The 16258-nt window shown below is 37.1% G+C and overlaps 1 protein-coding gene across 2 annotated transcripts in view; it reads right to left on the bottom strand.

Moving 5' to 3' along the window:
- Nucleotides 1-2881: 2881 nt before the first annotated feature.
- The window catches only part of LOC102694225 (leucine-rich repeat-containing G-protein coupled receptor 5), a 95459-nt gene continuing 82082 nt past the window's right edge, over nucleotides 2882-16258 (bottom strand). Inside the window, exons 14-19 of one of the 2 annotated variants that reach the window (XR_011190065.1) lie at nucleotides 12700-12771; nucleotides 12464-12589; nucleotides 10743-10888; nucleotides 9429-9512; nucleotides 6285-8954; nucleotides 2882-6232 (exon numbers count right to left, since the gene is read on the bottom strand). Coding sequence is in view for 1 of the 2 variants with exons in the window: in XM_006633587.3 (XP_006633650.2) it covers nucleotides 7867-8954; nucleotides 9429-9512; nucleotides 10743-10888; nucleotides 12464-12589; nucleotides 12700-12771 (1516 nt within the window). In the remaining variant the exon portion in view is untranslated. Of the gene's footprint in view, nucleotides 8955-9428; nucleotides 9513-10742; nucleotides 10889-12463; nucleotides 12590-12699; nucleotides 12772-16258 lie in introns of both variants that reach the window. The other variant, XM_006633587.3, reaches the window with a different exon arrangement.

Below are 16258 nucleotides of genomic sequence, written 5' to 3' on the forward strand. Positions count from 1 at the left end.
AAATCAGCTGTTCCTGTAGGATTTCCTTGAAACTTTTGTGGTTCCATCCTACTAGGATAGACGTGGTCTGCAAGGAGCTGACAAAACATCTTGTGCAACCAGGGTGTTGTAGGTTTTTTAAATTCAATTATTTTTCCTAATAGTTGTCTATTTTTTGTTCGTTATTCTTACGTTTTTTGTCATGTTATTTACTCATTACATGTTATTTATGTTATGTTATTACATGTTACTGTTATTGCTATTGTGTAACTGTCTATTGTCTTATCTTCTGTCCTATTTATATACTGCACCTGAGTGACTAATGAGAAACACTTTTCATTATACTATGCACCTGTGTAAGTTTAATGACAAAGTTGAATTGAATTATAATAGATAGGGAAATGCAATAACAGTCTCTTCTTCTAGCCTGGCTTTGTGCAGCATGTGTAGACAGGCTTTTCATGTTTTAAACAGGGGCTGCTGACACACTTATCTATGGGTATGGTGGAAAGACAGTCAATTGTTAAAGAACTGGTAGGGTGTAATATTAGGTTTAAGTTAATTAGTGGATAATAAGAACATAAAAGTTTACAAATGGGAGGAGGCTATTTGACCACTCTTTCTTGTAGCTAATTAATCCAATGATCTCATGCAGCCAGGGTATTAAATTCCAAAACATGACTGGGTAGCTTGTTACAGTACATCTTCCCAGCAACCCTCTATGCAAGTTTTACATAACAAACGTTTTCTCTTCCTTATAGTTTTCTCTTCTTGTTCTCTGGTTCACTGTTGATTCAGAAGATGTTCACTGGTTAAACTAAGTTTTAGTAAAAATCTGACCCTTTATTCAGCAGACTTTAGAAATTCAATAATATACCACATCATCTTTTCTTAGACCTTTTTGTAGTGATGACTATCCAAAACCATTTTGCCATCTAATCTAGTTTTAATAATTTCCATAACCTTACAAAATCTTTAATATTTTGTTATAGACCATTCCAAAAAGTACCTTGAATGTCATTCACTGGGGTAAAAGTGATGTATTTTTTCCTTATTCCCTGAGCTACATGGTTGTTATAGGAAATAAAAAGTAGTACAAAGTATAGATTTTGTTAGCATATTGATTATTATATACAATATACAGTAGTTCTTCTAACTTAAATCTATATTTCTAAATGGAAAAGGATTCTGATGACATCTGCTGACTTTGAAAATAATTCTTTTCTAGTCTCCAGCTGGAGTTGAACTTAGATTTGGGTGTTGATTGGTGAATCTTCCTATGGGGGAGTTTAGAATAGGCAGCCTTTAACAGGCTAATAGAGCAATATTTAATCTAAGTTCATATTTCAAATAACATCAACATGTTCAAAGCTAAGTGGAGTCACATATGATTAACATATGACTCATTCATTGACTAAGAAATATATTTATTATAATATGAAAAATAGTATAAATGCTAAGCTGGAGTTGACCTAAAAAATACGTCAGTGATTTCCTTTTGTCATCATTCCCTTTAATATTTCCCTCGGGGATTTCTGTGTTCTAACATCAATTAATTTGTTCATTTAGTCTTCTAAGAAAGAGAAAGCTGTAAAGAATTGAAGTACATAACCAGAGGTCCCACACCCTGTTGATATTTTACAGCTGCTTAACATTTAATGAAGGATGATCAAATTAAAATGGATATCTATGTCTTGACCTTTGTGAAACATGTCTTTAAAAATAAATAAATCTCAGAACAGAGCCACATTGTGATGTATGACAAGAGGATATTTAAGATACAGTATGCTATATTTAAATCTATACATTATGAGTTACTGGCAATGTGGAAATCAAAGAACATGATAACACTGTTTGAAAAGGGTTCATATCATCTCCAGTATTGATTTACAGTTCTTTCTGTTTGCCTCCTGTATTTTGTCTTGAAACTTGTACTTGTTTAATTTCCACCTAAGTCAGTAAGTAAGTTAGGTTTGTAACATACTGCACATAATTATTTGGCTTGATGCCATAGCTCCTTTTCATGACTTGCAACTGCTGCAATCGATTCCTTCTAATCTGGGTTACACATGATGTGAAGTTCTGACATGCTTTTCTGGAAATGTAGATGCACCATGTCTTGAACTGTACAGTGAACCATTGGAATAGCTGCTTCTTCTAAGAACATTAAAGGGATGGCTAAGCTCTCTTTTTCCAAATACCTGAGCATCTCCTCTTTGACTGTTGTCAAGGTGGGCCTGATATTTCCTTATTCAGCTCTGACTTTATTTTTATAGCTTGACGCACCATTAGGCACGTCAGAATGGCTGATTAATCTAGTTAGCATGTGACTGGGAGGTAAGAGCAAACCAGAGCACCTGGGAAAAAACCCATAGAGATGCAGGAAGAACATGCGAACTTTGACCAAAGATGCCCCAGTTTGAAAACCGTGTACTCAAAAGCTGTGAGGCAGCCGCCCATATCACCATCCCATGTGGCTCTATGATTCTAAAATGTCTTTTGTTTTGAAGAAAAAAATAGTCCCTGTTTTCTACACAAATGTTCTGCATGTAGACCTGCTGTTTTCTGTAATAAAATATTTCATATATACACCACTAAAAAAGAAGAAAGCAAATGATTTAATCCTTTTGGTAAACTGTTTATTACAAATTACATATATTTAACACTCCAATAAAAAAGCCAATATGCATTCTATTTACATCTACTAAGAATTTATACATAGTATTTACAAACAACGCTGGTGCTTATATTGGAGAGACTAGTGAGGGAAATCCCACCATCCTTAGAACACCCAAGGCTAAAATTCCACTCCAGTCACCTTCTTTACATATAATTTTTTAGTCATAAATACAACTCTATATTTATACACCTTATTTTCTTAAAGAACTCTAGATCATACAAAAATAGCTCTTCATCCAAACTGAGAAACTGCTTAACAATTAAAATGAAGTCAAACCACATGTATCAAACAGAGACAGCTTTTTTGTGTGTGTGAAACTGGTTGACCTATGAAGGTAATAACGTTTGCTAATGAGCAATTAAAAATAAACACCTTACATTTACAGGCTATACCTAGCCATAGCAAAAGTTTGTGTGTTCTGTAACAGATACTGTTATTCAGTGTTTCGAACTGTTGACACACTGATTTACAGCCTGGTTGCTACATTTAATGAATCAAAAAAGGGAAAGTCTGTTTCTGCAAGGCAGTGAAATTAATATGAATGTTTACAAGGTCAGCAGGGTGGAATATGAAGTTCTTTGCAAAGCTGTTTGAGACAGAATATTTATCTCTGGTTTTAATAATTAGACACACCTCGGCTTAGGAACATAACATAACATAGGAAGTCTATTTTGGATGTCATCTGCATTTAAAAATGTGGAATTCCTAAAGGCAGTATAACTCCAGCATTGTATACAGTTTCATCCTGTGGGTCTCCTTTGAATGGAAAATCCTGAATCTTGGAAACATAAACGTCTAAGTAACCACTGTTAAAATGTATAAAAAGGTATTGCTTAGATGTGTTACAGCAAATATTAAAAAAACAATGATTTTTTTCTCTATTTGGAATGTCCCAGCTGTGAAGTCATATACCCCACTAATTTTAATTCATCTGAAAAAAAAAATGCCCCATTAGGTTAGAACCATGAAACTCAAATCTTGGGAAACAGCAATGTTTTAAAATATATTTTGACAATTGCTAAAAAACAGTTTTTTGTGTAATGCCCACTCTTACATGATGTCTACACTAGTTATTAAAATGAATTAATGTTTATGAACTGGCTTTTGAACAAAAACAACAATATTATCTTCTTGGCTGCAGACAAAGTACAAAGAAGAGTGACTGTTTAACATTGAGACCACTATCAAGATTCCTTAATCTGATTACATCCAGATACCAAACCTTGACATTGCAGAGATTGTCTATATTCTGTCAAAAATAATGTACCACAAACACATTAACTGGAGGAGGATCAACCATTGAGCCCGAGACCCCCAGTTACTGTATTTATTTCTCCCACTGGAGGGGTCAGTTTTCCTCTGTGTGCCTACGTGGTCAATGATTGCTGTACAAAGTTGTCAACTGTGTTACAGTTCTGTAAAATATTTTGTGACAAACAGTTGCGAAGGCAGGGGTAGCTCATAAAATTTGATATACCTATCCTCGAATTGTCATTCTAATTTAGATCAAGATATCCAGTCAATTTTGTCCCTAGAAATCTGTGTTATCAAGTAACTGAAAGGTATGTTGTGTTTTATATTAATATTTTGCATATCTGGGTAAATGAAACATCTAAATTTTTAAATGTTATTGTGTGTTCTACATTTGAAGTCAGTTGTACTTTTTTCAAATGAAAAGTTTGGATATATTTACTGTTAAATGATCACACATAAGCAGAACATAACCTTTATCTTTTTGTCTTTGTCTGCATTCTGGAAAAATACATACAACTTAAGGGTGAATTTTATTTTGTAACTGTTTTTTAACTTTGTTGGACATGTCACTTAAGAAAATTATTTCACATTTAAGAACTTCCCTTGGCTGCTACCATGTGCCCTCACAAGTGAATAGAAGAATTAAAAGCCAAAGAGAATTAAGGAAAATAAGCCTATTCCATTGTGATTGATGTTAGACTTTTAACAACTCAAATTAATTAAATCTCAAGTGGAGAAGAGATGTGCTGTCATTAATAAAAGAAAAACAGCGTGAAGTTCTTTAAGTTCTTTGCAGCTCAGAGATATTTCATCAAAGTCCAGAATAATTCCTATCAAATTATGATTCTCAAAAATTTAGTTCCTTAAATAAACATTTGGTAGACTGATCATTTAAGTTTCATGTTTCTACTAATTTCAAATTTTGATATTCAAGAAAATACACACCAAAAACAAAGCATTTTCACAAGTACACAATCACATTCAGCAATAGAGAAACAGAAACAAAACTGAATTCCAGCAATTTAAGAGATTAAAGTGTTGTACTATCAACATTGGCGTAAGCATTTGAAACCACAGTATTCAGGACTTGACAATAAGAAAACAATATGGAGGTCAATGAAGATTGGGTACTTCACAACAAGCATATACAAAACACATCAACTGACAATATACAATCTACAGAGAGAAAGAAAACAATTCCATAGATTACTGGCATAGCCTATATACTGTAGGAAAATGAGATTGTCACAGTACATATACTGTATATATCCATATATACACACTACCAGTCAAACGTTTGGAAACACAATGTTTGTAAAGTACAGGGGAACCATATTATTTACTTTTCTTTATTGCAATTATAAATTTGTAATTGTTTATTACATGTATGTTTGCAAACTAATATGTTTGCATCGCTGAATTGATAAAGTGTCTCTTTATACTATACTGTTGGCTGGCAGTGTAATGACACCCAGATTTACCCTCCCTATTCTAGGAAAGCTGGATAAATTATGGAAGGTTTAAATGTTGCCTGAGTATAGACCACTACAGAATTTTGTAATGGTTATGAATCCCCGAAGCTTTCAAAAGGACTTGTAAATAGTTGTCAGTATTATTGGTTCAAATTTCGCCAAGTGTCTTGTGTGCATGTCTGTGGCAGTGAATAGCAGTGATGCCATCAGTAGAGGAATGAGACGAAATATTAGTAAGGTTGGTTCAGTGATCGGCAGTGTGGAGATACGGGCTGTGTTCAATGGGGAGGTGTAGCTCTCAACAGAGAGCAATGTGTTGCGTTGGTAAACACAACTGAGCAGAGTTTAAGAACTAATGAGTCTCAGTTGTGGGAACGCTGACAAGACCTTTAGTCTTGTGCTAGCTGCAGACAAAAGAGAGGACGGGTCTCCCGTAAGCAGAGGCTCGGGCTATAAGAGAGCAGGGCTGAAGCAGGACAGCAGGGGTGTGAGGCCCTGTGTTTGCCTTACAAGTGCATGAGAGGAAGGCACACTAGTTTTGGCAGATAAATCCCGATAAGGGGCAGAGAGTGAGCAACACTCCCAGAAGGAACTGGGAGCATTAAAAGGGACCGGGAAGAATGACAGTCCCAGAGGGGACTGTGTCTGTGAGCAATTGGAGCCTATCTGTGTGCAGTAGTCAGATGAGCCAAAATATTTAAAGTGGTGGCAGTCTATTGTAGTGAGAGACCAGGGTTGTTTATTGTGTCCACATCCTCCACCAATATGTGACATCACATATGACATCACGGGGGTAGTGCCTACATCCTCCACCAAGATGTGACATCACATGTCACGAAGGTAGTGCCTACATCCTCCACCAAGATGTGACATCACATGTGACATCACAAAGGTAGTACCTACATCCTCCACCAAGATGTGACATCATGGGGTGGCCACTCTTTGTTGCTCTCTCTCAACAGTAGCCAATGAAAAGGAGACCGCTCTGTTTGTCACAAAGTGATTTCGAAATCTACCAATAATGATAAAGGATTAACATACATTATGAAACAAGCTACTCAGCCATGCTGTTGAAGACAATACCCTCTGTTCTTTCAAAAAATGACTGGATGAGAATTAGTTACACAAAGCCAAATGGCTTTTAAAAAGATTATTTGATATGATGGCTGATGAGCTTTAGTTCCTGCACACTGCCTGTGCTATTCCCAGCAGCTGAATAGGATCCCATCTTTCAGACAGTCTGAAAAATATAGTAGTTACTCCCAAATATGTGAATCTGTTCTGGGGAATCTATTTGTTCTTCCAGATTTTTATTTTAGCTCTTAAAAAAGCCTTTGTTAGACGTTTTTTTTAAAGGGTCAAGCAAATAGGAAAATAACTACAAAAACTAAGGCACGTTAAAAAAACCCCACCATATTTAACTTGTCTTAATATGCTGATATATGAGGCAACAAACACTTCTTCAAAGATAGCCAGAATCTTTCCTTATGAAGGGATTGCAAATTGGTCTGTAAATTCTAAAGTGGATCTAGTTGGTCAGGATGCAAAGATATAAGTGAATCTAAGGACTGAAGTGAAGTAAGATATTTTCATCTCACTCAGCCTCTCTGTATATGGTGTTTCAAGACATTAAACAGTACTGTAATACTGATATATATTTACCATTATTAAATAATAGGATGTAAAGCGGTCCTGTCCTTCCTAACCATCATAATGGCATACAGAAGTAATATACACTGTAGTTATCTCACTGAAATACCCTGAATTCTGGAGTCACCTTATAAATAAATCAGGTTCCATGCAAAAAGTTTTTTTCAAATCATGAAATGCTTGAAGAAGCCAATAATAAATAAATGTATATGATATTCGTGATTTATTGTAATGACTAGATTAACTTTTCATGAATATCAAAACACTGTTTTCATTGTGAGTTTAAATTTAAACATGCCATTCAGGAGGGTTGTTTTCACTTTTGCATCGATCAAGAAAAACTACTTTAGACATAAGACTCTATTCCACAATATTTGAGGTCTAGACATAACAAAGCTTTGCAGTATATTAGCATCCCAGAGAGTTACATACATTTTTAATTCATTCTGAACTCATATGATCATATTATAATTTCAGCTATAAATCATACAACATGGCATAATGATACATTAGGTGCACTGGACATCTGTCAAAAAAACAGAAAAATGCCAGTGCTCTGGAATGCACTGCATATTTATATCAGGAAATATAACTCTGGTCCCAACCTTTTGTACTTGTCATACTGTGACTGAACAAGCAATGGCCTAATTAATGCTGATGTATGTGCCGAGAAAATGTGTCACTTTCCTTGAGCAGCTGCAAATAAAGAAAAAGTATCTGTTTTTAATCTAGTGACATTGTGTGCTAACTGTACATAAAGACTGCTTTTAGTCTTGTATGGTTCTACAAGGAGTCTATGATCCAAGAATGCAGTCCATTTCCTGTTTGTTCCTAATGGCATGGAACGAATGTCACAGACTGTGAGTGGTAACCTTCAACTTTCTGGTGAGAAGGCGAAATTGACTTGCTCTCCGATATGTTGCCCGGCTTCTCAGAGCTAATGAAGGTGACCAGAGCTTGAGTAGAGTCACATGATTGTTTCTCAGCATCCTCAGAGTTCAGGGAAACCAAGCTGGCCTGCTTGGACCTCTTTAACAATCGTGTCTTCTTCAGAAGGAAGCTGAGATCTTCTTTAAAATGCGGGTTAAAGAGCATGTAGAGGAGGGGATTCAGGCAAGCGGGCAGTGGGACGATGACCAGGAGAATGGACTTGATCACTTCAGGGCTGATGAAGGACAGGTTGAGCAAGGAGGAGAAGGAGAGGAAGGCCACGGGGAAATAGAGTATGCAGTTGGTAAAAAGAAGCCAGGCAACATGTTTAATCATGGAGCAGTCCCAGAAGTTGTCCAGTTCTCCCTTCTCCAGGTTGCAGTACAGTCTAGTGTAGGTGACGGTCATTACGAAAAAGCACAGGGAGTTCAGCAGCACTAAGGCCACCATGAACCCTAGGCTGGACGGTTCTCCAAAGGGCAGGGGAAGACACAGAGAGGAGATGCCATACTCACCCACGTGCAGGAGAGGCAGGACAGTAATGGCCAGTGCCAGGACAAAGCAGAAGGCAGACACAATCCTGACGTTATTGGTGGAGGACTTTATCTCTACTCTTTTGGAACACTTGATGGACACGCCCCGCTCCAGGGCGGCAGTGGTCAGCAGGAAGATACATGTCTCGGAGGCAAAGACTGACATGAAACCTGTAATCTTGCAGCCTATGCCACTCTCCCACCATGCCCCGTATTTGGCGAATCTGCCAAATGTCAAGGCATCAACCACTGCAAGGATGCCACTGGAAAGTCCCATTAGGCTATTGACCACAGCCAGGAGTCCTATCAGATGCTTGGCTGGTGACACATAGGTCGGTGAGAAGAATATAATGACTGCTACCAGTCCATTACAGACAAGAGACAACACCACTATAATCCAAACGCCACTACGAATGAGCCAGCTCCCGAACAGATGATCACAAGGCCGAAAAGGTCCTAGAACAAAACAATAAAATCTTTTACCATGTTTGTTCTCAGAACCTCTTTTGAAGGCAGACATTTTCCAATCTTATAAAGCAAACAAAATGTCAAGTTTTGCTGTAGTTTTCCTCCTTTCCATCTGCTAGTTCTTTCCTCCTTGTTTTAGAAAAATATAAATTCACGTTGTAATAAAAAAATTGAAACATGTTCCAAATTAAAGTGGAATGTAAAATAATTTGTGAGGAGGAACATTGAATGCCTGCTTGATTGTTTTACTGAACAAGATGAGGACCATCCACTAAACATGGCGATACACAGATGTCTTTAAATCTCAGCAAGCAAGGAGGGACCATGTTATGCAATTAAACAAAAGTACTTTAACTTCTGTTTGTGCTTTTGCGATTCTCTGGACACATGGTAATAAAGAACATTCAAATTTGTTTGTCCCCTGTTCTCTCCTGTTGTCTATATATAGAGAGATCCACTCACCTGGGGCTGGAGAACACTGGACTGAATGTTGAGCTTTTGGGTCCTCCTCAAGGTCAAGCAGAAAGTCCTCCAGGTCTTGGTCCTCTGGAAATAGAACATGTAAATTAGTAGTGCTTTCACTGTCTGGGGGCATTTCCACAAGCAGAGAGAATATCTGTGCTGAACATGGTTTTTCACTGCATTAACTGAATTTTCAATGAGGCAGTGCTAAAATCTGTTCCAAAAAGACACTCATGCTAACACATACCCCATTAAAATAATCGAAATGTACAGGCAACACAGTAAAAAATTGGATTTAATTATTACAAAAGAACATGAGAATGAAATCTGAAATCTTTTGTGCCAGCACACAACGACGTCAGGAGGACACCATAGTCAGTAGGATTCAAACCTGCGCGGGGAGACCCCAGGGGATTTCTAGTCCATCACCTTAACCACTCAGCCACAACAACAGCTCAGTACGTACAGTAGTAACTCTTACAGCCAGCAGGTCAGTAAAAATTGTCTATTAGCACACAGAGGTAGGATACCATTTGTCCATAAAATATCCCCTTAAAGGAAGGGTTTTATTGATTTAAATTAAGGTTGATTATAGTCTAAAATAAAAGGCATTAAAACACAACAAACAGGTATTGGAATCAATGGCATTTTTAATTTCTCTCACTATATTTTTCCTGTTGTCTCAGTCTATAGATGCCTTTTCTGTCTTTCCTTATATGTGTTGTGTATATAACCATGGTGATGCTTAGCATGACTTTTTCTACAGAATTACAGTTTGGGGATTTTAGAATGGGATTGTGCATGACTATTGATCTTGTCCTTTAAACACTGAATTGAATGATATACAGTAGCTTGGCTAATCAACTTTGGTCCATGAGTTAGAGGTTCTGATCTTGGACACATCATACGGTAACCCCTTCAATTGTGCAGCACACAACCACAAATTGCACTTGGCCACAAACCAATACTCCTTTATTTTGAACTCATTTATTGAGTAGTTTGATTATACGTGGGATTAAGAAATTCCTAATTTTGTTATTTGTGCCTCTCTGAAATGTCTTTTTGTAAGCATGGGTTTATATTCCTCATGCAGAATGTGTGAAGGATCTGAGGAGACACTGGCAGCTAGTCTCAGCATCCTTTCAGTGTAAGCAGTCTGTATGTTTTGCTCATGTGGCTGCCCCACTATCTTAGAATGCATCTTGACATCTTGGCTTTTTGTTGCACACAAAGACTATTATACGAATCGGTAGTTTCATACTACAAGACACTTTGTACCACAACATGTTTGACAAGGAGTTTGTAATGTCAGACCTTGGTGGCCCATAATGCTTGTCTCTTTCTTGCCTAACTCATCTCTGCTGCTGTTCTCCTCCTTGTCCCAGAGGTTAGTAGGCTTATTGTGATTTTCGCAGGACACAAAGGCACAGCACTGGAAAGCATAAGGCATTTCCATGACTCTGGAAAAAAAAAACAGGAAGAGTATATTATAACACCTAAAAAAGTATTTTGTCACACTATATTTAATAACAAGTACTTAATTAGTATTTAATAGTGCAAACTATTGTTTGTATCAGGCACAATTGCAACATGTCTGAACTTTTCACCCATTTCTGTAGGAAGCAGACATTATGTAAGATACTATAAATTATCACTATCTTTAAAAAAAACAACATTCAGTACCAGTTTCAGTGTCTTGAAAAAACATACAATCAGGAAACAATCCTTTTCATCAGTAAAAAAGCAAAACAACTCAAAGAAGCAATAATAAGTCAATGTTAAATTGACAAAGCCTGTTTTCTCAGATTAGACTTCAGCTAACACTTTTTTCCATTCTTAATGTACCACCCTCTTTTAGAAGAATTCACCTGTGTTAGCCTTTGAATTCAAGTCTAACAGACTTTGCATACAGTACATCCACCCACCCATCCATTCCCCAACTGCCTCAGCCTGTTCCCGGTTACGGAGGAGCTAGCGCCTATCCCAGCAGGCTAAGGGCACGTGCAGAAGGTGGGGTAACCCCTGGACAGGATGCCACTCCATTGCCGGGCAGACGCACAGACACAGACATGCACACACTCGCACCTAGGGGCCAAGCTTCTGGGAAACTGTTTCATTTACCAGTATGTCTTCGGACTGCGGATCACTAGAAGGAAACTTATGCAAACATGGGCAGAATATACAAATTCCAAGATGAGCACACATCGGGTCTGGAATGGAACCCAGGGTCCCTGCGCTGTAAGGCGGCAATGCTAACCACTGAGACAATATGCCACCCGACATGGACACACGCACACAATTATAAAAGAAAAAATGTGTTTAATGCTGCACTCAAAAATCTATTGATCTTTACCAGGTACTGCATTTATCTCACAAAACAGCACGCAACATTGGCTCCAATCCTACTTCACTTGTTCAGTTTTTTTCAGAAAAATGCATCAGTTTTAATAGAAAGAGTGTGACTCATTTGTCTGTTTTTACACTGAGGTCTAGGCTCAGAACAAGTACCCTAGAGTTTCATATTTTTATTGCTTGTGTTTTTATTAAGTTTCTAACAAAAAGTTCGGGAGGGATGACAACAGCCAAGTTCAATCAGACGCAGCTGTCAGCAATTCGTAAACATTGCTGATGACATTTCCTCACCTACTGTAAAACCATTCATACATACTATATGTTATCCCCTTTTCTCCTTCACACATATCTTTTCGCATCACACCTGCACTTCATCTCCACCTTTGCAGCTGCCCCTTGGTCTCTTCTCACTGTGCATGGGGGTCCCAGCCTCCTCGCTCTGTGGCCAGGCAGTTAGCCCTAAGCCAAGTGGGATAATCTAAATTTGGACTAAAACCACTTCAGCAATTTAATTATTGAGTGTTGTTATTCCTAGTGACCTTTTTTAAGGTCTCAAAGTATGATTATCATATACAGTATGCCCCAGATGTGCTCCAGGAGCAAGGGCTTTCAATTAGGAGTGGACATGAAAACACCTGGGTATAGCTTTACTGTGACCTGCAGAACAGTACTTATGTCTTTACCTCAGTTTTGGAAAGTTGTCTGCAGATAACAGTTCCTGTAAGCCTTCGTTGCCAGCTAGTTTCAGATGGGTTAGACTGTGCAACCCAGTCACAGGCAGGGAAGACAGAAGATTTGAAGTCAGATCCCTGTAGGAAGAAAACTGTGGTCAAGAACTGACTATGAGCAGAATCCAGGGAGGAGTCATTCCACAATCTGAGTTCTCTCCAGACCATCTACAAAAAATTGCAATACTTACAGTTTAATTAATGAAGGCAGGTTGGAGAATGCATTGGGATCAACTGCATGTAACTTATTCCAGGCAAGGTCACTGCAGAATAGAGGAAAATTGTTTTAAATATGCTGGCCTGTTTCTCTGTATGAAACATTAAAAAACCATTTTCTGATGATTCAAACAATATTGCTAATGTCTGTCGAGTCAAGAATTTTTTTTCCTGAAATGTACATATGATTAAGGCTTTCAGTAATAGTGTTTGAAAGTCTGTGGTGAACTATTCATTTGCAGCTTCAATAATAAAAGTACAAAACTCCACCATGTTCTCTGTGTAAAACAGGGAATAATTGCACTGAATATGTATGACTACTTGATGGTAATGTAAAATCTGGCATTTTAAGCAAAAATAAAGGATTTGATGAATATATTGCTTACAAATTATTGCTTCACAAAGCAAATAAAGGTCTCATCGAATTCAATAAAATATATGATTTATCATGAGATTATACTGTATATGGATTCATATAATTATTAATATATAGGAATAGATTTAGATTAGTGATAACAAAAGTGCTTAAAAGTGGTTCAGGATTGTGTAAAAATGACAATGTGCAAATTGTTACTATGGTTTAAATTTTTTATTGATATAATATGCAGACGTGCAAAGTTACACAGCACAGTCTATTAAGAAAGCTGTCAAATTACATAAGGAAAGATCCTAACCAGTTATTTATCCTAGAGAAAGGTCCTTGTTATTCTTAGCATTTAACAGTCTCTTTATTGTCATTAAGCTGAGATATCATAAGGAATCAGAGGACTGGCACTGTGGGAAGTTTTGAAAGATAGCACATTGGATCCAAGACATTGAAAGTTAAACAGCTCAGCACGTCTGGATACCAAACTGGAGCCACAAGTAATCATTTCAAGTCTGCTTTTATGACACAATCCATCAAGTATGTATGATGATGACCATTGTCATTTATCTCCAGGAAATTGATGCTTCTTGCTGATCCATGAAAACTAATTTTCATAAGACAGCATCAAGACATATCTGAAAGACATTTGATGGCATCATAAAACATTCTCGTACCAGAGAATAAGCTAAGAAAAACCGCCAAGAACAGGAGCATGCTTGAGTAACTCCTTAAATTATACAGGAGTGCTCACTAAGTGAACATCAGCCCAACCGGATTCTGGCATAGTGAGAACACATTGCAATCATTCTTCACTTACTGCCAAGGCAAGAGCTGAGTGGGATTATTCGGAGCTGTATTTATAGTTGAGATATTTGTTTATAGTAGGCACGCTGTTTGAGAGAAGTGTACCCTGCAGCTGTCAAAAGGAAAATGTTGTGAACAGAATGTCATATCACAGGATCCGCCAATACATTCCTTGCGCAACTAAAAATCAAACATTGAGCTGTAGTCTCTCTCTGCCAGCCTTTCTGTTCAACAGCCTACCCAGCTAATCTATACACATCTAAATTTGTGGTGACTCTTTTTTCTTCTACTACAGTAACAAATGAACTTTTAGAACACTGCAAAAGTTTCAAGAGACAAAGATTCATTAATAACAAATTATTAAAAAATGTTCTAAAGTTCATCTCTAAGCCACATCACCAGCCGGGGGAATATCATATTACTTAGCTGAATGAAAGTTTGGCTGCTATTGTTTTCTTGATGGCCATGACAGAAAGAATTGATACATGGAGCAATGACCATGAAGCTCAAAGAAACAGGAAAATCCATTCTTCCATCCATCTGCAATTATCTTGCAGTCCAGTAAAGTTGGAGCCTAACTCCACAAACAGGATGATGGTAAAATTATTAAACACATTGCAAAGATTAAATAAAATAGGCAGAATATTTTTAGGAGCAAAAAAAACTAAAAATGATTGTGTTCACAGTGTCCATGTAGAATTGCATTGTACTGTATAACAAAATGTATACGCTTCATAATGACAGAGAACAAATGTGTTCACTGAACATTCTTTTGAAGGCATTTAGAAAAACTATTATACTATACTATTATATTAAATACCTATCATTTTTAAATCAAACGTTTATGTTTTCATACTTTGTGTGGCAATGTAAGGTAATATTCCCATTCCTGTTCTTTTCTTTCTGCTAATTTCTCAGTTTCATTAGGTGAAGACACAGGGTTTTTACTTATCCTTAGTCATTCTTTACAAGGACTAAAAAAAAAACACTTTCAAAGAGTGTAAAAACAACTGAAGAGGAAAAAAAGAGAAAAAACTCCTCTCCCCTTTGAATGTAAAGTTTGTAAACAATTTTCCCAATTTGTCAACAAGGAATTCAGACCATTATACTGTTTATGATATATTCATTCTATCTTCAAATTGAAGTTCTTAACTGACATTCAGGAGAGATGATGACAACCAAGCTTTTTTCCACTGTTGTTCTAAATCATAATCAATCCTTATGTCATTTCTCAAAGCTATATTATGCACTACTCAAATCCCTTTAAATTTTCAGAAACTTTTAATTTCTTGGCTCTTCCCATCTATACCTTTGTAGCTACCACTGGGCTAACTTGTCAGTCTGCATGAGCGTCCTAACCTTCTAGCTTATGGCCAGGGCATTGAGCCAAATTTGATTATACATAAGTTCTCAATAAATATCCTTAAATGCAAATGTAATTCTTGAGTGAATTCCTTGTGAAATTATTGTTAACAACACACTTTTACTTATTTGTTTTTATATGCCTTTTTTCCCTGTTAATTAAATATACTTGAACATCTTAATTATATTATACTAGGCAAGAATTAGGACAATGGTAAAGAATAGTACACAGTACATGTATGCAAGTATGTAGTATTTAGTCTATTTTTGTTTGAGGTCATGAGTAGGAACCTTACAATGCAGCTGAATGCGCCAACAGTATTTTTGAATGTGAGCCTCTCCTACATGTGATACATTTGCCCGACATAGCAGAAAAAATACTTCTTTCAAAGAATTCCCTCTCAGGCTGGTAGTCATAGCTAATGTGTGCATGTTTGAATACTCTTCTTTTACAGTATACATGACAAGGACTGACATTGTCACCTGTTTTTTTTGTGTGTGAAAACTATAAAAAAACAGCTTTGTAGCCAACACCTTGAGTAATGAGTTCTCCAACAATGAAGATGACAGACAGGTCAAACATGAAAAAAGTGCGTTTCTGTGAAAAGATAGCGACTTTCAGTTTTTCTACAGATTCGGATTTGCTCGCACGCCTGGAGCATTGACACTGGGCAGAATGCAAGATCCCCAGACACCACCAGCAAGGTCAGGGGTCCCTTGAGAAAAAGCACCTCCATAAAGGTGGTGAAGGGTGTTCAATCGAAAGAGGAGGTTGGCTTTGTATTCGTGTGCAGGAGGAGGTAGGCTGCCTTGCTTGGGAAGAGTTGTTTTACCTTCCTGTGTATTGTAACGATTAGCTGTTCAAGGCTTGGGGGAACACATTCACAAAGGGCAAAAGAAAACACTGCAGCTCTAAGTGCAGACTGTGAGCACTCTATTGTTTCAGCTGTGAAAAGTTTATTCAGAAAAGTTACTTTTCTGCACAGGGATTTTTTTAAAGA

The sequence above is a fragment of the Lepisosteus oculatus genome, chromosome 7 (genome assembly GCF_040954835.1).
Source record: "Lepisosteus oculatus isolate fLepOcu1 chromosome 7, fLepOcu1.hap2, whole genome shotgun sequence".
Classification (NCBI taxonomy): Eukaryota; Metazoa; Chordata; class Actinopteri; order Semionotiformes; family Lepisosteidae; genus Lepisosteus; species Lepisosteus oculatus.